Here is a 24,793-nt window from a genome sequence, read left to right on the forward strand (position 1 = left end):
TTTTCACCATTTCTTAATAATTAGGAAGTGAAGAAGACTGCACTCAGGTTAAACTTACTTTACTACACGAGAAGATTTACTGCTGAATACCCTGTTGGGTGTATCTATAAATAAAACCAGCTAAAAGCTTTTCTGGGCTTGAGGCCAAGTGACAGCACAGAGTGGCTGTGTCCCTGACGTTAATGCCGTGTCCTGTCTTTGGGCGTCATATCGTGGTGGAGATTGATGAAACCATCAGCCAGTCTGAAGGCTACAGCAACTGATGCAAAGTTGCACGGGACTCCATGAGCTCCTCTGCTTTGGGAATCACAAGGGCTTTCGATACAAATTTGATAGGTGCTGCCACTGTTGAAAGCGGGTGGCATCCACAAGTTGGGGAGGTCTGTACACTCCCACACCGCCCTTACTAGATGCTTATTGCTTGTCAGTCTGGTGTGGGAGAAGTGTGTCCTGCTGATTTCCACTGTTGTGTCCTGCGTGCTCAGCAAGCAACGCTGTCCTCTGTGACGCTAGTTGGATGACGGGCTGATATAGTCTGGTTAACAGTGTTCAATGTTCGAAAAAAAAGTCAATCACTGTTTCCACCACCCCACCACTGATGGGTTGTATTGTTGCGTGTTCTATAGCTTGTTTGGTGTTATGCAGCATCTCACCTTATATGCATGTCTCCATCATCCTCTTTCCCTATGTGCTAAATGTGGAAAAGAAATGAACTTCAGCTGAACTCCGTTCTGGGCCAGATTCTGTTATGGAACAAAGGTGGCAAAGGCTGAGGGTGTCATGATATTTCTCTTTGTCTGGGCTTGGAGTGCTGATCCCTGAGAACAACAACCAAGCAGGAAGGAGGAATCCTGAGTGGCAGCCTTGGACTAGGACCATCCCAGCTAAACAGCTCCTGCAGCTTCTAAAGAGTGGATCACAGTGTTGCGCGGCATCCCAGCAGCAGTTCCAGTTCTATAACAACTGCCTATAGCTGACCTTTAACTTACAGAATCGCAGAGTCGTTTAGGTTGGAAAAGACCTTTAAGATCATAAAGTCTAACCCTTAACCTAGCCCTGCCACCTCCACCGCTAAGCCATGTCCCTAAGCACCACATATACATGTCTTTTAAATACCTCCAGAGGTGGTGACCCTACTGCTTCTCTTGGCAGTCTGTTCCAGTGGTTGACAGCCTTTTCTGTGAAGAAATTCTTCCTAATGTCCAGTCTAAACATCCCCTGCTGCAACTTGAGGGCATTTCCTCTTGTCCAGGTGCCCTCTAGCCCCAGGTGACCCCTGACTGAGTACTGCAGCTTTTGCACTGGCTTTGTGTGCACTAATGGCTTACCTCCTTCAGCTTCTAGGCTGCCTCCCCATAGATAATGAGAGTGATCTTGTTTTTCAGAATCAAACCCTATAACCCAAAAAGAGTTATAAAGCAGGTATGTTTATTTCCAGCGCTGGGGTGCAAGGGGGTTCTCCTCCTAGCTTGCACACTGTATAGCTTAATAAGCAGCTACTTATAGTGTAAAGACATGCATAGGTATAAGCGCCTACTACATATTCATACCCTATCCCTGCTTTGTATTATAATTAGATTGGAAAAGTTCGCTCCAGTCTTGCGCCTGCGTAGTGCCTCCTGATGGTCGTGGGCCGGGGTCTTAGGGATGAAGTAGGAAGTCTTCCTCGGGATGAATATATTTCTTTTTGAACTTTGCGCAGACTCAGTCTCCTCTGGCTGTTTTCAAAATCCTGAACCAAATGCAGCCAGCTTTCTGCATTCCAATGCCTACTTATCAATAAACTGCTGCTAGCTGGCTCCTTCATTATCAACTTCCAAGTTCTTCAAGGCGAACAACGCCAAGCTCTAACGAACGCTTCAAGCCCCCCTCGTCTGCTTTCGCACATCAATCTTCCTGAAGTTTTGTCCTCTTAAGGTCTTATAACATCTCTCATCACTGAGATTCCTGTTCTCTGGGGTGCCTCTAGCTAATAGAGGTCCCAGAGCTGAAGCCACTTGGCCTTCACTTTGATTTGGAATATCCAAAAGTAGATCTTCATTAAGTGGATTAAGATTCCAACACAAAAATATTTATAATGATTAAGATGTTTGGTTGCTAAAACAAATTTTTAGTGCAAATATCAGCTTACGTATTCTCTGTCCTGGCTATGATAGCACAAAGGTATGTGATGCTGTTCAGTGAGCAAGATCAGTAAACTTCCCTTCCTTTTTCTTCTTCCCAGGAAGTATTTTGTGCACAGATGTCTTCTGTATTTTGCCACATAACCTTGCTAAGGCCTGGTCATCGTGGACACAGGGGACAATCAAGCAAGGGAGAAAAAATAACTGCCTGAGATTTGGCTCTGGCAATATTGAGTGCGTTAATCATGGCTGGATGTGGCCTTTGTTCAAAAGAGATGGTGCCCATGATTTAATTTTTTAAAATAATTTTTTAATAGTTTCTGCTTGACCTGTTTGCAAGTTTCCATTTCAATTATTTAGGGCTAGGAAAGCACAATTATAACTTTATTTTTAGTTGTCATATGTGATTTTATGACGTTTTGTATTTTTATTCAAACTGTAGTAATTGCTTTAGTATCCATGGTAACAAAACATGATAGCACTAACATGAAAAGACCTTGGCCTGGCAGCAGTTTCCTTACTGCGTAATCAGTAGCTCCTTTGAATTAAAGGTATATTTACCTCCAAATGGTTGAAACAAACTGCATGAGTAGCTGTATTATTTGTAGTCTCTGAAAGTTCTTTGCAAGCTTTTAGTGTCCTCCGTTTTTTATGAAGGGGGGGACTTGACTGAAGTAAAATGTTTTGACTGCCTGCTGAACCTATTTTCAATGTACACTATATGTAAAATACTAGGCATGTTTCAGAGGTGTCTGCTTTCATGGTATCCAATAGTAACCACTGTTTTTTCAACAGGAATTCTGTACCTACTCCTTGTGGAACAGAATTCTGAGAAAATACCCCACCATCGTTAGGAGATCACAAGGGGCACCGCTGGTCCTTTTGACACCCAGTTTAGTTTTCTTTCCCAGGGAATATGAAGGTTTCTCTAATATTGGTCGGGACATTTTGCTGATGTATTTATTCTTATCTTTATGTTCAATATTAAAGTAAAAATAGTTTTTGTTATTTGTGACGTAACACAAAAGCAGTATTTCCTCATTGCTTTATTTTTATTGCCCAAAAGGGACTTTGATCTCACAACCTGAAAATGATAAGCACGTTATATAGTCTGTGGATTGTTCTCAAAGGCTTATTCCATTCCTTTGCCTTGTTCTCACTGAAGCATTTGTCAAGATAGTAACTATCTTATGATATGGCAAATCAAATGATTCTTTACAAATATTGTCTATGAGAAACGTCCATCTGTTTTTGCCTTCAGTAGGATATTTTTTTCTGCAGTGCTCATGGCGCTTTCTAGATCTCTGTTTTTCGCTTTGATCGGTTGGGTTGCATTCACCTGTCTTGAGGCACAACGTAAGTACTGCTATTTTTTAAATGCTTTTAAGTCTGTACCTGCTTTTATAGGAATTTAACAAAATAAAAATTATTGAATTCGTATAAATCACAAGCCTAGAAGTTGAAAATATGTTGATCTGTTTACTGATAAAATAACATCATCTAAACAAACAATTGTCTTGGTGCCGATGGAAGTGGTCTACGACCTTCCCAGGGGCTCAGCGATCACAAGTTGAAAACCACTGCTCTTGTGGGTACAGTGGGTTTTTATTAGTTCTCTTAAAACCTTTTCAGGTTTGGTTATTTTATGTCTGCAGCAGACATTAAATACAATACCTAGGCTGAAGCTGAGTCTGGAGACATATAGTTTTGAAGCTGGGATCAGCTGATTCCTTGCGGCTGCTGTTCTGCTAAATTAGATGGGAGTACTTACCATTTTTACATCTGATATTTGTTGTAATGGTAAAGACTCCATTAGAAGCTCTCTTTGGTGTGTTGAGGAGAGGACTTCCAGAAAGTGAAAACAGTGCCATCCATTAGCTGAATCTGGGAGTAGAAACAGCATCTACTTGCCTAAACTTAAGGTCTTAAGATAATTTTGGTCCTTCAGTCTTCCTAGAGAATCTTTACAACAGCGTACAACAGATGTCTTTCCTTTGTTTCTGATGGTTCCAGAGAATCACCAGGAATGGCTGAGAGACTTTTTTTCTTGGGGGAAAAAAACCAACAAGAGTTTTTATTTAATTATTGAATTTCCTTTCTTCAGCTGTGTTGTAATATTCCAGCTACTTTCAAGCTTCCAGGTTTTCATCTGTTCAGACCCGTACTTTCCAAAGTAGGCAGCGAATGGATGGAGGCAGTGAATTAGACCTATAACCAGCAGCTGCTGACTGTGGAAACGTTCTATAGGGTTTGTTCAGTTACTTGTGTAGAAATCTGTCCGGTGCTCGCTTGTAAATTACATACTATAGAGCGGTGAAAATATGAAGGCATCTGCTGAGCCAGATGAAAATAGCCCACTGCTTCTTTTACCAACTTCCACTTTAAGTATACAGTAGGGATGGGAAGGAGAAGAGTGGGGATATTCTTAGCATTGGTACAAACCCAAATGAGACCACAGAAGTTGCACAGGTATTCACGAGATCACAGATTGCAACACAGCAGCCCTGCTGAGTAATTTTGTTCGGGGAAGGAGGAAAAAAATCTCGTGGATATCTGTGTGTATGGGCAGATCTAGAAGAACAAAATGTGTTGTTTTTCACGCAGAAAATGTAGAGAGAAGTCACTGAGGTAAAATAAATCACATAAGAAAGCTCTTTATCAGAAAAAAGTGTACTTCAAAAACTGCCAACTGCAATGAAAGTTTAAGAGAATAAATTGAAGTAAATAAATCCATCAGTGTGCCTTTACTATAATCTCTTGGATTGTTACTAACATTTCACTGGAGAACAGCTTTGTGTTTATATTTTTCTTGGGAGTAGAAAACATTTACGAGGCCAGGGTAGAAAACTATTTTTGGTTATGATTTTCACAGATCTTTCAGCAGGAAGTTAACAAACACTGATTTGTTTTTTTTCAGGCAACAAAGACCAAGTTTCAGTCAGGTCAGGGTACAAAGGAAGGACAGTTCTGCAGCTAGATCTTTTCACATCCTTTTTTAATAGCTGCTTTTTAAGTTCTAGAGTCCTTCAATGTAGGATATTTCAGGGCAAGGATAGATTTGGTACCAGAAAAAAATGTTTACCTATTCCCTGTATTGTTTCATTGTTTTAAAGCCTGAAAATTGTGTCAAGGTGCCACCATGATAAATGACTTTCAGCTTAATTTGAACTAGTGTATGCATCTGTTTTTATATAGCATAAACTATTTTACCTTGTACTATTTCTGGAAGTAGTCCCTCTGTATAATTTGTACATGACTTTTCCTTTTCTTTTTAGAAACCACAAGTATAAATTGTGACACAATACCCTACCCGCTCACACTGTCAACATTTTTGGATGAATATACAGGTAAAATCATTATTTTATCCTGGAATTACCTGATTTGCTCACTAATGCACATAGTACTTTAACGGTTCACATAGTCTGTGTATTTTATAATGAATCTATTGTTAATTGATTTGCAATGGTCTTCATGGCAGGAAGCAGCAGATGCCTACACGGCACACTGCTTAGCAGAATAAATAAATATAGGACACAAAATTCCTTGATTGAAGAATCTCACTGTCTGAATACACAGAGCAGGAAAGGGAACAAGTAGAGAAAAACTGATGTTTACAGTTCACCCTGTCCAGTCGGTCGACAAGAGCTGATCTCTTCCTTCCCTCCGACATCAGAAGGAACCACTGTCACTAGAGCCCTGCTTGGCTTCCAGAGCTCTGCTCTGCTTTAAACTAGAGCATCTCTGGAAGCCGATTTCTTGTTTTGTTGAGGCAGTAGGGATTGCAGCTGAGGTGCAGAGGAACAAGTATGTTCGCAATACCGGGTATTACAGGATCAACGCTGTCCACTTGATGTGTTTGAGTTGTCTATTCTAGTTTTCTTTGTCACTGTAGCACACTCTGTGTTATTCTGATGATTATTTAATATTTGCAGCCTGACAGGGTTAACATTTACATTAACGTATCCCTACATTTTCTATGCTTCCTCAGCCTAGCTGGCAAAATGTGACTGTGCCTTAGAGACAAAATCCCACACTGGGGAAATACAGTGACTGCAAGAGAGCACAGTGCAGAAGAGGAGTAGACAGTACAATTGTTTTGGTGTTTACAATGTAAATGTAGTGCAGAGGATAACTCCATCTTCCTTTCCTCACACCACAGCCAGAGAGGATACTGTTGTTAGCTAAAGAGCAGGGCTGTTGCCTGTTAGAACACTCTCTGTCAGAAACAGCCCCGCGGCTGGGATTTCACTTGCCTAATGGATATACAGCAATCTCACAAGGCAAAGCATTCGGTTATGGCCCAAGCGTTCCCTTCAGGATATGTCATAACCCTAAGGATCTTATGGAAGCATGTTGTCAGGCGTGTCCCATGCTGATTGCCCACAGGCAATCTCCATTGCTTCCGGCTTTCAGAAAGATACAAAAAAACAGGTATGATACAGGGCACTGTTTTTTTCCAGTCACTGTTGAAACGTTTCTTTCAAAGCTGTAAGGGCATAGTTGCTTTTTCTGAATCATGGAGAAAGAAAGGAAAAGAATTGCCTTTCACCCTGATTCCTCTTCATTTAATTTTTGAACAGCTAGCAAGAATTCTGGCCCTTTGTTTGCATCATATTTATGACTGTACCTGCTGACATATTTGTTATGAACAAGCAGGAACGACAACCAGCTTCAATTTTTCCAAGCACTTCCTTTCTGTTAGGCTCTCCCTGCTGATTGGAATACTCCTTCCTAGGCAGCTGCTTGGTGCTTCTTGTCTCTGGATGGAGGATTAGATGGTATATCAGGAAGCAAAGAGATTTTGTTTTCTCGGAAGTTTTTTTTCCAACAGTTTCAGCACTGCACATTAAATATTGTGATACCTCACAACACCGTGCCTCGGGACACAGCCCAGGCATTCTGTGCTTACTGCCATCTGACTGAACTTTCTCCTTACACGCAATTACAGTCCAGTACCCTTGGGCTGGTAGATGACAGCATTCCAGACACTCCCTGGTGTTGCAAGAAGACAAGGTTCCTTTCCTTAAGCCCTCAGAGACCAAAAGTCTGCATATGGAGCATAGAGATGAGACTGTTACAGAAAGGGTTTACTCTCCTGTATTTGTGATGATGGAGTATAAAACTGATGGAGAAAGAGAGAAACACAGCTAGCAAGTTTCCTGAAGACCATGGAAAATATTTGTGATGTTTAGGAAAGATTTTGGAGAGGAGAGGGTATGATAGGTTTGCAATCTATCAATTAGGAAAAGTATTATTTCATAAACACAAATGTCTTGATAATATGAGGAAGGTAACTTTAATCTACTTAATAAAACTGTCAATAGCACCACACTGGATGGTTTAAAAGGACGCTTTTCAAACACACAGATTTGTTGTTTAGACAAGTAAGTAATACACTTACTACTGAAATGATAGTGAGGCTAGTATAAATCATGATAATTACAAATACAGGTTTTAATATTTTTGAGACAACAGTTCCTAAATGCACTGTTGTAGAAAATCACATTCAAATTGATTCAAAGGTTGCATTGGTTTGTGTTTGAATATTCTGTGCATATAGGAACAGATTAAAGGAGGGGCCGTGTGCCAAAATTCGGTGCCAAAATCAAAATCTAAGAAACCACAAGATTCACACCAGACAGATCGCACTTGATTCACCAGATTCACACTTGATAGATTCAACTAAAAGATATTAAATGCTCTTGTGCTTGGAAAATACTGAATCTCCTCCCATGCAGCCCCAAATCAGCCTCTCACTGATTTTGAGTACATTCACTGACTATAATTACACTTTGATTACATTTTTACACTAAACATGAAAAAAGTTTTGAAGCGTAAAGGTATTTAGACAACATGGTGGAAATGTAAGTGTAAATTATGCCAAACATTTTAATTCTGGACATATTGTTACAGAGTGTGAATATACTGAATTTGTATGGTTTTAAAAACGTATCAATACAGTCGTGCACAGTACTTATGAGGACTTTCACAGAACTTATTGTTTAGCTGAAAATGCCAAAGTAATATAAAAAGTGACCAGAGGTAACCAGTGATCCAGTTGTCAGTAGGTATGAAATGAACCTATGGATTTATTTTCCATTAAGCAACCTAATTTGTTGCACTTTCTCTTACAGGCGATATAGAATGGATTACAAATATCCCGCCCAATGTAAATCTGAAATTAAGAGAGTATTTTTTCCCCGAGCACTTACCATATGTGGAGCTAGTACATACATTTGGATCTCCCAACGCAACAGTGAGGACTCGTAAGCCCCTGGATGTTGATTCTATTGAGGTATTCTTTCCACTGCATGTAAAACCTGAATATAAAGGTTTTCTTGACGGGTAAAACAAAGTATCAGTAAGACATAGATTTTAATTGCTTGTTCTCTTACAGTATAGGTTTGTATTCCAAAAAGTGACTCATCAGGGAGAGCAGCATAGACTTCAGTATCTCTCTCTCAATAATATCTGTTAAATGTCTTCAGTTTCCTCTAATTGTAAACTTATCTGGCATCTGATAGTCAGGCAGATTCTTTCCTAATCATGCATTATCACTTGCAATGGAAGTTGTAAATACACAGTTATGACAGCCGGCACTTGTCTTAAAACTCATCTCAGTAACAAGAATTATTTCATCAAAGCGAGATTGATCAGACATAATTTGGTAAATGCCAATCCTTAATCATCTATATACAAGTGCTTCACTTCACACATTAATAGATCCGTTGTCCTCTCTTTGTTGATGCAAAAAGAGACAGATCCTTTTTACTAGGCCATTCTTGTTCTGTCAGACTACCATGAATCTATAAAGCAATATTAGTGTTTTTCTTGGCTGAAGTTGCCTCTGAGCAGGAAAATGGTGTAGTTCTACAGAGTAAGTGGAGGCTATTTTTTATGCAAGTACTATTTCAGAGTAGCGCTGTACTTGATAAAATTGAGCCATATGTATTTTAAAAACCTCTGTTACAGTAAGGTTTCTAATTGATGAAAATATATTTGCAAATTTAACATGCAAATTTCTCATTTAAATGTTTTCCAAATGGCTTAAAACACTTTTTATGCTTCTTACACATATTCTCCCACCCTCTGTTAATTTTCTATTGAGCGGAACAGTTGGGTATATGGATGGTGGGATCTGAGTGGGTAAATACCAGCAGTAGATGAATGGCAGCCAAATAAGTTTTACAATCAATAATCTGTAATGACTCTGCTACATAAGCAGTGTGTTTTGGTACAAGTGCTGATATGACAAGAATAGCTGAAGTATGCAGTTGTTTTTTATAATTTTAACATAAGCATTCTTAGACAATCATATTAGCAGTTCATAGATAACACTATTTACTTATTTGTTTGTTAATTTTTAGAATTTCTCTCTCTTTTACGCTGTTGTTTGCCAGAGGACTGGAACGGTAAGTAAAAGACATGTTTTATCATCTGTACTTTTTGTTCATTTAATGCAAATTATTATTTTCTGAAATACTATTTGATTTAAAGATACGATGCAAGGGCTTAAGAGTACCTTGTAGAAGATGTATTTGTTTAAATGTGCCAATTGGAATGAGTGGTTTTGTTCACAGAAAACCTAAGGTAAACTTTAAAAAGTTAATTTTAAAGTATTTTCACAAACTTTCTACTCCACTGTTAGAAATGGTAGTCTAACTCTCTCATTACAGCTTTTAGAGCTGTAGGGATGTCTCTTTGAAGATCTCATTTTATATGATGCAATCAAATGTTAGCAGTATGCTGCTATGCCACTGCTGTCATTTCTAAAATGTCTTTTACTTCCATTATGAAGACTAATGAGGTAGAGAATGGACGGGAATTGATCCTACAAGACATAAACGACAATTCTCCACAGTTTCTACAAACTCACTATAATGCTTCAGTATCAGAGGTGGGTTATATCAAATGTTAATATTTTTTCTTGTGATATTTTTAAATTATTTTCAGGGGCAAAATCACGTGGGGCTCTAATGTGACCGCAGTCTTATTAAGTCATTACAAGCACTTTTGTGGGACTTTTCTATGCCTTTGTGTGGGTGTGGAAACGGCTGACCTGCATGTACAGCTGGAGGCATGAGGTGAAGAAGAAACATTCGGGTCTCCTACCTAAACTGAAAATTGAAGTAATTTGCATGTGTTAAGGAGGTGGCACTGTTTTCCTGGCAGAAGTCAGGAGGGATACCTAAAGGGTCTTGTGACTGAGCATTTGATGATCTTTATTTCCTCTAGGTATCCGCAATAAACGTCTCTGTTATACAAGTGAAAGCTGTGGATAAAGATTTTTTACCTGAGTTTAACGTCGTTACTTACAGTCTTTGGGTGAGTACCCTTTGTTCGTCCAAGACTGTGAACACCAGGCTGCATTTCATACAAAATACAGCCTGGTAACTCAACTGAAAGTGCTATTTTGCACTGTGTGGTTCCTGTTAGAAATCTGTGAAATGGTAGGGTCAGAAAGACCATTTAAAATTAGAACTTGTACTACAGAATCAGCCTAGCACGCAGTGAGCCCTGAATCTTGTTTCAAAACCTTTGTGAATTTTTTTGTGACGCTTCTCAGCTACAGCTAAGGAACTCGGTGATCCTTTTTAGAAACAGAAATAAAACACATTCTCCCCCCCCCTTTTTTTTTTCTTTTTAAAGTTCACTTTTGATTTGCTGGTGATCACCAGTCCTGCTGAGGTGTATATGTAAGCCACCTGAAATGAGATTATTTCAACTAACTTTAAATATCTGCAGTGGAGATCTTCACATCTGAGATTGCTATCTGTGCTCCTTCTATAGCTGGTGAAGGGAAGCTGATGCCATTCATCTGATCTTCTTTAGTTATTGACCATAGGATGAGATAAATTAGATAGTAGGTCTAATGGCACTGATGGGAGAGGCAATAAAATGTGTTGAAGAAGATCAGCATTTTCCTTTCCAGTGGTGGTGTTTGAGAGATTCCTGGTCCTTTGTGAAGAACAGTCCAATAATAAGGATGGTAAGAGAAAAGAAAACTTATTTCATTGTTAATCATGTAATATATATGATTTATTCATTTACTAGGGTCCAAACTCCAGTTACTTTCATATAAGGGAAGGAGATGGAAACATCATCCTGAATAAAACATTGGATTACAACAAGATCAACCTTTTCAATTTAACAGTCCAAGCAAAGGTATGACATAAATTAAAAAAAGAATGAGAATGACAATAGTTCTATGATACTTCCTTTGTTACAACACCTCAGTTTCTGTGAATTTACAACTTAAGGATTTCCCAAGCCAAAAGTTGTGTCTGCATCTTGTCTTATACTGCAAATGGAGTAGCACACTCTTAATATTTGAGATATTAAGTCTCCCCTCAAATACCAGCCTGAGTTTCTGTCTGTGTTTCTTTCTGTATATTGTACATATTTATTCTCCACTATTCTAACATCTATTCACCTAATCATTCTGACAGTTCTGTCCTACTTTTTGCTGCTTCTTACCACCTGTGGTCTTTTTGTGTGTCTATTTTTGATATTTGAATATATATATTTGCCTTCAATTCCTTTTAGAACTAAAAGGAAGTAATTTTGCCACATTTATTGTGGTATCTAGCAAGCAGTGTAGCTGCAGCAAATGTACTGTCACTACATTCTACATACTACTGTGTAAAATCTGCTTGATATAAAATTAACTAAGAACAAATGCCCTTTGATAGTATTATTCCTAGATTTCCTGGATTTCTAGAAATTGAAAAATCTGATATGGTGAGGGTTTTCAGGTTAAAAATCCTTAGATGCTAAAAAGCACATATAATAATATTCTGCTCTGGTTTTCACTGAGAAATGGCCCTTTCATTACAACACTTCTTATTTTCTTCCTTCTCTTGGGTTGTAGGAAAAATTTGGAAGCAATAGTGGCACTGCATCATTACTAATTAATGTGCAAGATTACGATACACTGAACCCTTATTTCAGTCAACAAGTATACAATGGAAACATCAGTGAAAACCAGGTAAAAGCTTTGCACTGAACGCTGCGAAGGTAAATAGGTTATTCCTGCCCACGGTGCTTTTCTCTCAAGGTTTCCTCATGATTGAGCAGCAAAGATTGAGAGCTGCTTTGTTTTGTCCTAAATGGCGAGTTGTAAGGTTATCAACTGTAGAGCTCCGAGTACCAGGTAAAAAAGCCATGTATATATGAAGCATGAAGTTTTCTGCTACAGAAACAGGTGTTTGAAGGGGGAAAATAAAAGAAAAAAAAACTCAGCAAACTACTAAATATATGTTGTAACAGGGCTTTTACTATAAACTCAGAAGGGCAGTTGACTACCTATCAGTCCTGGAGTTAGTTGCCTGGTTTCAGTTTTAAATACTGTAATTCCTTCATACTTCATTACAATCAGGTAAGCAAAATAAAATCCTGAGCAGTAAATTGTGGTTTATGTTATGTTGTAATCTTTTTTCTATATAGGGTGGAAATTTCCGGGTTAACTCACAAAATTTAAAATAATTATCTTCTTTATTATCTATATTTCTTTATAATTTTCTTCATATTAACATATTTTAAATCACACAGTCTTTTGTGGTAATACGCTTAGTGTCCCTTTTGTTAGATGTTCCTCTTTAATTGCCAAAAAGGAAACATTTTAGATCTTCTAAAATGTTTTGTTCTTTTAAATAAATTACTGTTTTTATTAGAGTAGCAGTGTAGCCTTGCGTAGTGTTTTCCAAGAGAGGAATGGAACTGAAATATTCAATGTTCTTAACATTAATTCAACCAGTGACTACTGCTTCATAGTCTGATGTTTCTCAAACACATAGTACCCGTCAAGTATTTTAATCATCATTTTCCTCTCTAAAGCATGTAAGTCATAATTTTTTCTGGATCCCAGTGATTAAATATTTCTTGGGTTTTTTAATAAAAATGGGACTGACTTAATGATAATTTGAAGTTTATGTGTATTTTTTTTTCAAGTTAATCAAGTTAATATGTATTTCCTAGGTGGGCCATCTGTCTATTCACCCAGAGGAGATATTAGCTAAAGATGGAGACACAGGTATAAATGAGAAAGTAGTTTACAGCATCAAACTAGGTGAGAACCTTTGTTTTCTTCTAAACATTCACACAGTAGTTCATGATTTCTGTATAGCCAAAGAGAGTAAATGTACAGTCAGATGTCTTAACTGCATACATCTTCATTACAGTGCTGCTTCATGAGCAAAATTGGCTTAATTTCAGTCATTATAGCAGGGTCTAACTATTTTTTAAATGTTTAGATGTTCTTAACCTCCTTCCAATAAACAAATCCTGCTTCAAACTGCAAGTCAGTTTAAAGGCTTCCATTTCATCAAAGAATTCCTATTTGAGACCATCTAGAGAGATAATTACATTGGGAGCTTTTCCTCCTCCTGAGAGAATTGCTAAAAGCTCATGAGGTGCTTAATTGGAGAACTTTGAAGTGAATTTCCTAAGAATTGTTTTGACCACAGTGTGTTTGAAAAAAATCTGATTGCCTGTTCATTTTTGCTGTGACTGAAGAGACAACAGTCATAAAAAGGACAAATCAGGCTTACTGTTCTGGTTCATTCTCATTAACCCATTGCAATTTGTCACTTTTCAGTGAATCCTCCAGCCTATAGCAACAACTTTGTAATTGATGCAGACACTGGAGTGTTGGGAGTAAAGACTGCACTTGACAGAGAAGAATGTCCGTATCTTGTTGTGAGCATTCAGGTAGTAATTGCTTTATAGCTCAGTGTGTTAACTCTGAGTCTCAATTTCATAAACTAATATCCACATTGCTGGTAATAGTATTCCTCATGGTAATGTTGAAGGGCTGTTGGTATCAAAGTTCCATCATGCATGCTGTTCAAAAAGCAACATAAAGGAGAACTGAAAATATGCAGTCATGTCATGTCCTTGTGTTAAGCTGGAACAGCTCGACGTTATCAGGGTTGGAAATTTACAGCTACAAATTCTGCTTTCTAGGCAGCTCAGCAAGATAATATTTTCAAAACAGCCAATGCAGTAGTGCTGGTTACTATTGAAGACGTGAATGACAATCCTCCGGAATTTTCACAATCAAGTTACAATATCTCGATCCCAGAAAATTTCCCAAATGGGATGGAAGTTCTTCAAGTAACAGCTTTCGACAAAGATGAGGTAAAATGACAATGTTGTTATGGGTGCTATACTGCATACAAGTACAGCACTTCTGAAATATAATGTAAAATGGGTTTCATTATACAAGTATAGTGAATAGTGCCAGAGATTTTTTTCTCACTATCTAAATATGCTCAAGCAAAACAGACTTAATTTCGCTTCTTTAAGGGGTAAAGTACTACAGTCTCTGAAACTCCTCTGCTTTGCATAAGATCCCAAATATGAAAGTGCAGAAATACAAAATGAATTGTTTGCTCCTCTCTCTTCTATTTTTGGAACTGTAACCTCGATTATACCAGAAAATCAAATGCTCTTCACCTGAAAAATTAGAAAAAAACATCCTAAAGGACTGGCTCAGTATGTGTCTTATTTAGTAACAAATATTATTACCGTTTGCAGGGAGGCTTCCAGGGAACATTCATTCTCATTTCAGCTGACAGTCCCTTCCTGTTAAGTCAAGCTGGGATCCTAACTGTGAGGAACTCCACGCTATTGGATAGGGAGAGAATACCATCTATTCACCTACAGGTATTAAAAATAAGCCCACTCCTTTCCAAAGCAACCCAAGCCAAACAGGTGATATCTGATCCATTCTGGTAAGAAGCTGACTCTGATATGGATCAGCAGCTGCCTTGAAAAGTCAAATCCAGGCTATCTGGAGGCAAATGCCACTAGTGATGCAGTTTACTCCACTTGTAATTGTCATTCATCCTTCTTGGTACTTACAGAACTTGCATTTCAACAAAGCAATAATTTTACTGCATTGTTTTTAAAGGTCGCTGCTAGAGATCATTTGACACTTTATGATGAGGCATACTCTACTATCAACATAGTGTTACTAGATGAAAATGACAACAGCCCAACCTTTAGAGGCACACCATATAAACAAGATATTTTCATCAACATGACTGCAGGAATGCCCATTCTTCAGGTACTAGAAGTACTAAGTAAAAATGACATTTTTTTGAGTTGGATGCATGCATGAATCCTTGCTTGAACTTCTGAAGTGGTCCTGTTGAATAGGGGATCTTTTTTGAACTCCTTTGGGTTTAGAAACAATCCAACTTTCTTTTAAAAGCTTACACCTGTTGATATTCCATAATCACGTTGTCCTGGATGTGCTAATCGTATCCCAGGTCAGGGAACAAATGATAAAGGATTCTGATTCTTCATCTTAGATGCTGTGCCCCATCCTGAATTTCACAAACATAAGGCAGAAAATAAGACTCTTGGATTTAGTTGTTGTAAGGTGCTTAATGAAAAATAAATTTTGTTACAGTCCAGAATTTTAAATAATCATAAAAAGATTTTTGAGAGGCTGCTGAATACCGAAGCACCGTGGATAATTTTTTAGATACAATATGCTTCCTGTAAGATAGTAAAACAGTTAGCCAAATAAAACAGGAAACCAAGATAAAAATCACTTCAGGAGCTGAGATATATAGCGAGTCTCTATCAAGACTCATACCCAGGTGTACTGATTTAATGGGTCCTGATGTACCCTCTTGAACAATCTACCTCCAGTTATTTTGAAGTTATCACGAAACAAGTTTTCTGAGATGCAAACTTTGTGTCATTTGCAAGAGTTCCATGATTTCACTCTTGCTGCTGAAAAGATATTGTGGATACATCAAAGTGCAAACATTCTCACTGAAGTTTAAACCAGGAATCATACAGGAAGTAGACAATCAGTCAATTACCAGTATAACCACGTTTTACTGTTGTTGTATTCAGCTGATTTATATATATATAAATAAAATTATACAGATCTATTACTCTTTAAATAAGAGGAAAAATAACCCACAACTAATTCCTAATTATCTGCTACCTCAGTGATTTTTCTCTGCAAATTACAAAAGAACAGGCAATTCTGACAGCACAAGAAACTAGAGTAACATTATTTATTTTCTCCAGGTTGCTGCTGATGATCCAGATGATGGTATAAATGGAGAGATAAGCTTTACATTAGCTGGTGGCAATGAAGATGGATACTTTGAATTGGATACATCCACAGGACAAATCAGTTTAAAAACAGTAATCCCATTAGGAGTAAACCAGCTTAAGAACTTTGTCTTGTGGATAACAGCTATTGATGGTAAGACAAGACTTTAGTACAGGTCAACACAGCTATTCCTGGTAATGAGTTTTGGTTTTGTTTTTTTTGTGGTTGTTTGGTTCGTTCATTTGTTTTGTGTTGTTTTTTTTTGGTTTTTGGGTTTTTTTTTCACGTGAAGGAATGCTGTTGTTTGTTGAAGGTAAGAAGAAAGCTGTCTCGTTCATCCAGAGTAATAGCTGCATCTCTGCTGATGCTGTTGTATCATCTCTAAGTTTTCCTTATGGCTATGGGAAGAATAGAGAGTCAAATGAAAGTAAAATGGGATGCGTAACTTGGTCTTTGTTTACGCACCCCTGTGGATACTAAAAATTAAAGTGGGGGTGACAAAGCCATTTTTAGGACAACCAGCTTAATTCCCTTAGCCATTATTGAGCGTTTATTTGTTTTAAAAGAGTAGCAGAGAACTTGGGAAATGTTCATGATCTGAATAAGAACAGAGATAAATGTAACCTAGGAATGATATTCTACTCCTGGCAGCATGAGCATACAAAGCGTTTTTCAACCTCCTGATTTTCCCCAGATTTGGTCAATATAAGCTCTGTGTCTTTGAATTATGTCAATATGGATAAAATGGGTACTGAGGGAAATACAGTTACAAAAGATTCATCAGTCTATCCTTTTGCCTACCTATCTGCGCTAATATTGTAGTGTGTATTCATGCTCATATATTGTAAATATAACACCTGCTACTTGAAATGCTGATCTTGGGTAGGGCCTCTCAGCAGTTCCATAACAGTAGCAGTAAGGGTTTAAAAAAATGCAACAAAAAAACCAGTACCAGTGGAAAAGTGTGTTTGTGTGTATATATATATATTTGTTTCGGGGTTTTTTAAGGCAGAAGGTATTTTGTGCATCTGCAGGGAGATGGTTTTCTTTTGCTTGCAGGTGGGACGATGCCAAGAAGTTCATCAGTGCCAGTACAGATCTTTGCAGTTGGAGATTCCAGACCACAATTTGTTCAGAAAACATACTATGTGTCTGTGGAAGAAGAGCTAGTCAATCCTGTTGAAGTAGCAAGAGTAAGACCAGCTTTATTCTATCACTTGTATAGGACCTGACAGCTATAAGAAAATCCTGTAATATAAGTGCTCTAAATGCCTATATCCCCCTGAGTTATGGACAACTAGTCATTGCGTTTTCTTTCTTGCATATCAGGCTTCACATACATTACATCCTGACTGCATCCCTCAGATGATGCCTGTTCCTTCCATTGCAAACATTTAAACAGCATCTGCTGCTATTTAACATTAAAAAAAAAAAACCAAAACCAAAACCCTACAACAAAGAAAACCTAACACCACCACCCCCAACCAAAAAAAAATAAACCCCAGAACTGCTTGAGAAAGTAAACTGTTGTGCTTAGCCCTTTGTTGACTTTGGATGTTCTCCAAAGCCCAAAGGCTAGGCTAGGCAATATTGACTCATCTGTCAGTGATAAACCGAAACCCTGTGACATAGCTAGGAAATAGAAACTTACCATCAGAGAGCTGTCATAAAAGCATTTTCAAAGAAGGTTCTAGAACTTACTCCTCATTTTCATCAAAAATCACTCAGACAAGCAGAACGGACTGTGATAGCTCCTTTTCAGATGCAGTTCTGAAGACATATGGAATGTCTGATACCAAAGCAGTGAGAAGATAATGCCTTTAATGTTCTGATTTATTGATTTTATGACTGAATTAGTTTTTCAGTTTTTTTTATATAATGAAAGGCAGAACCAAAGGTTAAAGTGCAGTCTACTATTTTATTATGTACTATGTATTCATATTACTGTATTAGTGATGTTCTAATAAAAAGCAGTCCTCTACAGCTGTATTTTAATATATGATGTAGCTTCATTTTTACTTCTCTTAATGAATGAAATCAGTAGAATTATTTCAGTCATAAAACTATTATTCACTTTTAGACAGTTGTTTGTTGGTATTAATTAATTCATGGGTAATATGTTATGTCTTACATAGGTAGAGTACGAGTCTTTAAATCCCCATATACCAGTTACACTTCAAGTACTGACGGAATCTACTACATTTGAAATCGATCTCAATGGAACCATCTCGACAAAAACCAAACTGGACTATGAATCCCAGAATAATTACATACTAAATATTTCATTGTCAGATGGAAATGCTACTGATTATGCTACAGTGTTTATCAAAGTCACAGATATCAATGATAACAGTCCTGTGTTTGATACAACCAGCACAACCATTACCATTCTGGAGAACACAACAGTTGGAGCTAGTATTACCCGTGTGTCAGCTACGGACGTGGATGGGGGCTTTAACGGATTAGTGGTTTATAGTCTGAAAGGTGGAGAAGGGAAAATGGACATTAACAACTCAGGATTAATTTTGCTGGAAAAAGAACTAGACAGAGAAAAACAAAGTTTCTATAACCTAACAGTGATTGCTAGTGACCAAGGCCAACCCGTGCTGTCTACAGCTCTCAATTTGACAGTTATCATTGGCGATGTGAACGACAACCCTCCAGTGTTCTCATCAAGTAGGTACGAAGTGAGCGTCCCTGAAGACAAAGTGCTTGGAACGGCACTGCTGACAGTATCTGCTACTGATTTGGACACTGGGGCCAACGCCCTTGTGAAGTACAGAATTGTGAGCCAGCAACCTCCAACCTCCTTGCCAGTGTTCCTTATCAATTTGACCACAGGCCAGGTCAGCCTGAGCCAGCAGCTGGATTATGAAACTATAAAGCAATTCGAAGTAGAAGTGGAGGCATCAGATGGAGGGCAACCAAGTCTTAGCGCTAAGGCACTTGTAACTGTGCATGTACTAGATGTCAACGATAACCCACCAGAATTTAATCAGGCAGCTTATGATGTATTTGTGTTTGAAAACCTGCTAAGGGGTAGTCCTGTTTACACATTCAATGTTACAGACAAGGACGAGGTAGGTTCCAAGTTAATCTCATCCTGATAAATCAAAATTATGTGATTTTTCTCTATTAATCTACAAAAAAAAAAAAAAAAAAAAGCATAGTATTAGATGGGCAAAGGGTGAGTTCTTAAATGCCTGGCAATAAGTGCATTTTAGGTCACAAAAACATCATCTTCCTTTTTATGGAGTCAGCAAGGAAATTTTATTAACCAAGGAAGTTAAGACCTTGTACAAAATAGTTTACTGGCTGTATCAGAGAAGCTGGGGAGAGTCCTACATATTGCTTCCCTAAAGCAATGAGAGAAGCTGGGGAGAGCTTCCCTCCCTAAATATATGTAATTCAGGACAGAAAGTCTTGTTCCTCACTGTGCACGTGCATATGAGATGAATGTGGAGGAATGAGATGAATGGAGGAAGAGATTTCTGATGTGCTGTAATACTCTTTCTCATTTCAGCTTTAAATAAGCATAGACACTCTCCCAGTTTAGACTCCACTGGAGTGTGTGTTCCTGCTCATTGCATCATGGGGGTTCGTCTTAGAGAGCTTTAGAGAGTCAAATGTGTAGGACCCAAATGGGGAAGCCTAGAGAGTCTTCCGCCTACCCATGTTTCTGTTTGCCAAAGAGGTCCATTATTCCCATAGCTCAATATGCAGGATTTTATTTATTAAACTTTGGAAAGCACTTGTACCTCTGTAATGAGAAGTCCTGTAGAAATGTCAGGTATTAATATTAAGAAGTTTTTTTTTTACCTTAAATATTCATCATTTTCATCTTAAATGAACTATATTTTCTTTTTAGGCTGGCTTTTCTCAGGGACACTTTATTGATAACAGTACTTTATTTACTGTGGATATCCCTGGAACACTTTCATTAAGGAATGACACAGAACTGGATCGAGAGACCACAGCTGGATTCACTTTACAAGTAAATTTGGGGACAGACTCTGCCACTTTGGCTCATTTCTACTTCATTCCCCATCATCAGATGGTTGAAATGGCAATACAGCCAACTGAAATTCCGTTTTTGTTTCTTACTTTGGCAGGTATGGGCAGTCGATGCTGAAGTGAATGGGCTTAGTTCAAGTGCCCTGTTCCACATCACTGTTCTGGATGTCAATGATAATAACCCTGAGTTTCAGATGCAGCCATACCGTTTTGCAGTTCTGGAAGGAGATTACACGTTGGGTGCTCCTGCTGCAGTTGGAAATGTGACTGCTACTGATTTGGATGAGGGAGAGAATGCACAAATTACCTACCACTTATCAGCTGAGGATGGGGATAATCCGTATAACATCCAACAGGTAAGGGCCTGGATACGCTGAAAACAATATTCAGTTACTGCTTTTCATGCAGTTACATGACGTAGTAAGACACGTCAGATAAAAAGAGTAGGCAATAACTATTCTAGTGCACATCAAAACCAGCATGTGCTTTGTAGTTTGGAAATACAAGTCAGTGTTCAAAAACTAAGACATTGGTCAGATGTCGCTTGGAATCCAAACTATGGTTGTTGAAAGAAGAACAGAAGATTTCAATCCCTCATCTCTTCTGAGGACTTGGTCTACGAGAGTTAAAGCACTGAACTGTATTACTTTCTCTAGGATGGAACCATTTTGGTTAAAGGCTACATAGACCGAGAAACGAAAGAGACATATGAGTTGCTGCTGGTGGCATCTGATAATGGAGTACCTCAAAGGCAGGTAATAGAGAGGAACACATTATTCTTTATTTGCAACTTCCTGTAATTCATATATTTAAGTGTCTGTGCATTTTCTGAACCATGGTTTTCTCCCAACACACACCAGAACTTCACGTATGTCCACATTCAAGTGTTAGATGTGAATGATAACCCCCCTCGGTTTATGGAAGGACATTACTCTGCCACTGTACACGTAGCAACGGCAAAAGAAGGAGCGTCTGTACTATCTGTGTCTGCTACTGATCTTGATGTTGGGGACAACTCTGTTATTTCTTACAGGTAAACTTCTGTGAGGTTGATAAGTACCTTTTGTTAAAGAAACTGAAGGGTATTTTTATTTCTCACAAAGAATTTTTACTGGTCAAAAGAAGATAAGACTTCTTCATAGATATTTTACAAGAGCTATAATCGGTAATGATTTTTATACTTAGGACGAAAGGCTGTCATTACTCTGTGTTTTAGATCTTATCAACTCATTAACACACCTTAAGAAAGCGAATGCAATCAAATTATAAACTTGGCAACAAGAATCAAACAAGATTTGAATTCCTGAAATTCTGAATAATATGTTGGAGTTTCTGAGTAAGAAGTACATGACTCTCCAAGAATGATTGTCTTTTCACATGCCTTCTGTTTGCTGGGAGAAGATCAAGAAATACTGACTTTCATGATGCACTTTGCATAAAAACAATTAATCAAGAAAGATTTTTGGATGAGGCAATTGTGAAAAATACCAGGATACCTTGACATGAGGAGTATAGATTGAGAAGTACAAATGAATGAGTTGGTAGACTGTGGCTGTTTAAAATGAGGCTCCTGAAAGAGAACATTTTTAACTATATGATGGCATTCTACCTTAAACATATTATTTTTTCTTGTAAGCAATCCAGAGTGTGATTGCTTGCTTGTGGGAATTTGCAGAACGCTAGGAATTAGCAGCTGTGCGGTCTCTAGATGTTTGTCACCTGGATTTCTTACACTGCTAAATGTGCAACTGAATGTGCTATTATCTGCCTTCTGTTTATGGGAAGATCAAAGACTTGGGGTATAATGGGAACTGAAGGCATGAATGTTGTCTTTTTTTCATGATGGAAGACATACTTGGAAATAAAAAGGCCAATATATTTAGGCTAATGACACAGCAATTAAAACCTGTTCCTTAACCATTCTTTATAAGTAGACAAATACTCTCTGTGGAGTGCTTGTTACAGAACTAACAGTAAGTACATGGTAATTTCAAGGTCATTAACATGAATGCTATGCTAATTTCTCCTTAATCAGCCTTATGAATCATTCTGATGATTTCCATATAAATAACCACACCGGAGAAATCACCCTCAGCAGTAACTTGGACCATATCGTAGCTGACACAATTGTTACCCTGGTAGTTATTGCTACTGATCATGGAGTTCCTCAGCTTACATCAAACGGTAAATTGTCTTTTCACCTTTTTAATTTTTTGTCCCCTTCCCACATGAAAGTAACTTTTGCAAACATTGAAATCTGAAATGAATCACATTGCTGTCGAGTCAAAATGAACTATGGCTAAAGCCCATGTTACATCTCGGCGATGAATGTCTGGTTTTTACCTTTTGATTTCCTCCCAGACAATCACATTAACAGAAACCTTGGTTTAGTAATCCTGGTCGGAAATACATTTTTTTTTTTATTTCTCGCAGTGGTGCTTCTACCTCATGGTAGAAGTCTGAAAATACGCATTAAAATAATATCAATAATGTGTATTTATCTCATTTTTCCTTTATTTTCTTAGAATTAGAAACATTTAAACAAATTAGAAACTGCAAATAACTCTCCAAACAAGTTTATGCTCTTTCAAAAAATATTCAATCACCTGGTATTTTCTGTAACTTGTTAATGTATTTTTAGGGGTTAGCGTTGATTTATCATGAACAGGAAAAACAACAGATTTTCTCAAAATAGGATGAGTGGCCCTGGCAGAATTTCCACTCATGCTTTTTTGTATAGCCCTCCTGTTTTGTTACAAAGCAATTTGGTGTAAGATTTTTAAGGAGTGGGAAATATCCGCATATCCCATTAGCTTTGAACTGGTGATCCTTGCTCTTCGTCCTATTAAAGCAACACTGGCATGATCAGTGAAGTGGGGTTATTCTGGAACATAAGTTAGGTATAAAGGCATCATGTTTAATGTGTTACACATTAATCCTTATTGCTACTGATTTTTTTTTTCCTTCTCATTCCTCTTTTGTACATACTTGTTTCTGTCATTTTCTATTGGTTCCTTAAAAATGTAGGGAGCCAGAACAAGATCATGATGATTTTAACAGCAATTTCACTATTCTAATTTGTTTTCTGCCATTAGCCTCTGTTACTCTCTACTTGCTGGTAAACGACACTAGCTTCGGACTGGCTTTTGAAAGCTCCAGCTATGAGTTCACTGTTCAAGAAGAGGAACCAGTTGGGACTGCTGTTGGCTCTGTGAAGGCTCTGACTGGAAGCATAGCCATACAAGTAGTGTACTCTCTGAAATCTCATGGTGACAAGTTCTCTGTTAGTGACCAAGGACACATTGTGACTTTTGCTAGTCTAGACCGAGAAGAAGATGACCTATACAGCATCATTGTAGAAGCTATTGATTCTGTGGTGCCACCCAACACAGCTGTTGCTTTGGTACAGTATACTACATTTTAAAATATTTTTTTAAGTAGTATAAAATTTTTTAAAACATATTAAAATTCAACCAATATCCAGATAAGTGTTATCTGTTATGCAAGCATGAAATTTGTTAAAATTTGCTTTCTTTTATAAAGAGCTATTACCATGTTGAAGTATCATCAACTTTACAAATTGCATTATTCATGAGAGTTCCTCTGTAAATAACCCATAACCGGAGAAACAGATTCACGCTGAAACTGATTCTGTGCATAGTTCTGTCAAATGCATGAGGTAGATAAACATAAAAGCCTCAGATTATTAATCCTGCTCTTGTCTTCCAGACAGAATATACGTTATCTCACTTGCAGCAGCTGACAATAAAAAAATGCTGAGATGCTGAAGTTGTGAAAATGCTCAAAGGGTGAAAAATACTGAAGTAGTTATGTGTCCTTTTGATTCTTGTGGGATGGGGGTTTGTTTGATTTTTTTTCTCTATAGGCTTCTATAAACTGAAATGAATAAAAAGTCTTGTTTGGATACTGTTTCTACAGCTCAAATATGTCTCTCTTATTTATTTTTTTTTTAATATACAGGTAACTGTGAGAGTTAATGACATCAATGACAATCCTCCGATTTTCTCAACATCAATTCAGACTAAACTATCAGCTCCTGAGAACGCAGCTAGTCTAGACTTGGGTGTATTTTCTGCTACTGATTTGGATATAGGAGTTAATGCACTTATAAGTTACTCTCTGCAAGATGATTTTGATGGAATGTTCCATATTCACAGTTCCACTGGCAAGCTGATGACAACAAAATCCTTAGACAGAGAGACGGTGGACAGTTATGAATTGAAAATAATTGTAAGTTGATGAATTTGATGTACGTTCACAAAATTCTCAATATAAAAAAGAGAAAATACCAAATCATCACAAGAAAAACTTGAACTTAGTGAATTACTTTAAAATTCATTAATGAATTTGGACTCTTTGTTTTGCACCCAGATCTTTGTCTTCGGCTGTGTAAATTAGTATTAGTGAATAAATGACCCATGACTATCAGATCTTAAAGGTCACAGTCACATGGTAGCTTACTGTGAAAACTGCAAAGCATCCTTGAGCCCATTTTAGACCTTGCAGCTGCCACACTGCGGTATTGCTCTTATTGCTTTGCTATTCTATATTATTT

The 24,793-nt window shown here is 37.7% G+C and overlaps 1 protein-coding gene across 1 annotated transcript in view; it reads left to right on the plus strand.

Annotated features, from left to right (window-relative positions):
• The first annotated feature begins 3,409 nt into the window (after window positions 1–3,409).
• LOC128851678 (protocadherin Fat 4-like) overlaps window positions 3,410–24,793 on the plus strand; it is a 41,989-nt gene continuing 20,605 nt past the window's right edge. Inside the window, exons 1-22 of the mRNA XM_054062343.1 lie at window positions 3,410–3,479; window positions 5,399–5,470; window positions 8,258–8,418; window positions 9,524–9,535; window positions 10,359–10,448; window positions 11,178–11,288; window positions 11,995–12,111; window positions 13,101–13,191; window positions 13,720–13,832; window positions 14,088–14,261; window positions 14,661–14,789; window positions 15,037–15,192; window positions 16,176–16,356; window positions 17,263–17,396; window positions 18,339–19,283; window positions 20,072–20,197; window positions 20,316–20,573; window positions 20,874–20,972; window positions 21,078–21,250; window positions 22,253–22,401; window positions 23,313–23,620; window positions 24,199–24,468. Coding sequence (XP_053918318.1) covers window positions 3,410–3,479; window positions 5,399–5,470; window positions 8,258–8,418; window positions 9,524–9,535; window positions 10,359–10,448; window positions 11,178–11,288; window positions 11,995–12,111; window positions 13,101–13,191; window positions 13,720–13,832; window positions 14,088–14,261; window positions 14,661–14,789; window positions 15,037–15,192; window positions 16,176–16,356; window positions 17,263–17,396; window positions 18,339–19,283; window positions 20,072–20,197; window positions 20,316–20,573; window positions 20,874–20,972; window positions 21,078–21,250; window positions 22,253–22,401; window positions 23,313–23,620; window positions 24,199–24,468 — 3,939 coding nt within the window. The remainder of the gene's footprint in view (window positions 3,480–5,398; window positions 5,471–8,257; window positions 8,419–9,523; window positions 9,536–10,358; window positions 10,449–11,177; window positions 11,289–11,994; window positions 12,112–13,100; window positions 13,192–13,719; window positions 13,833–14,087; window positions 14,262–14,660; window positions 14,790–15,036; window positions 15,193–16,175; window positions 16,357–17,262; window positions 17,397–18,338; window positions 19,284–20,071; window positions 20,198–20,315; window positions 20,574–20,873; window positions 20,973–21,077; window positions 21,251–22,252; window positions 22,402–23,312; window positions 23,621–24,198; window positions 24,469–24,793) is intronic.

Source organism: Cuculus canorus, chromosome 3 (genome assembly GCF_017976375.1).
Source record: "Cuculus canorus isolate bCucCan1 chromosome 3, bCucCan1.pri, whole genome shotgun sequence".
Lineage (NCBI taxonomy): Eukaryota > Metazoa > Chordata > Aves > Cuculiformes > Cuculidae > Cuculus > Cuculus canorus.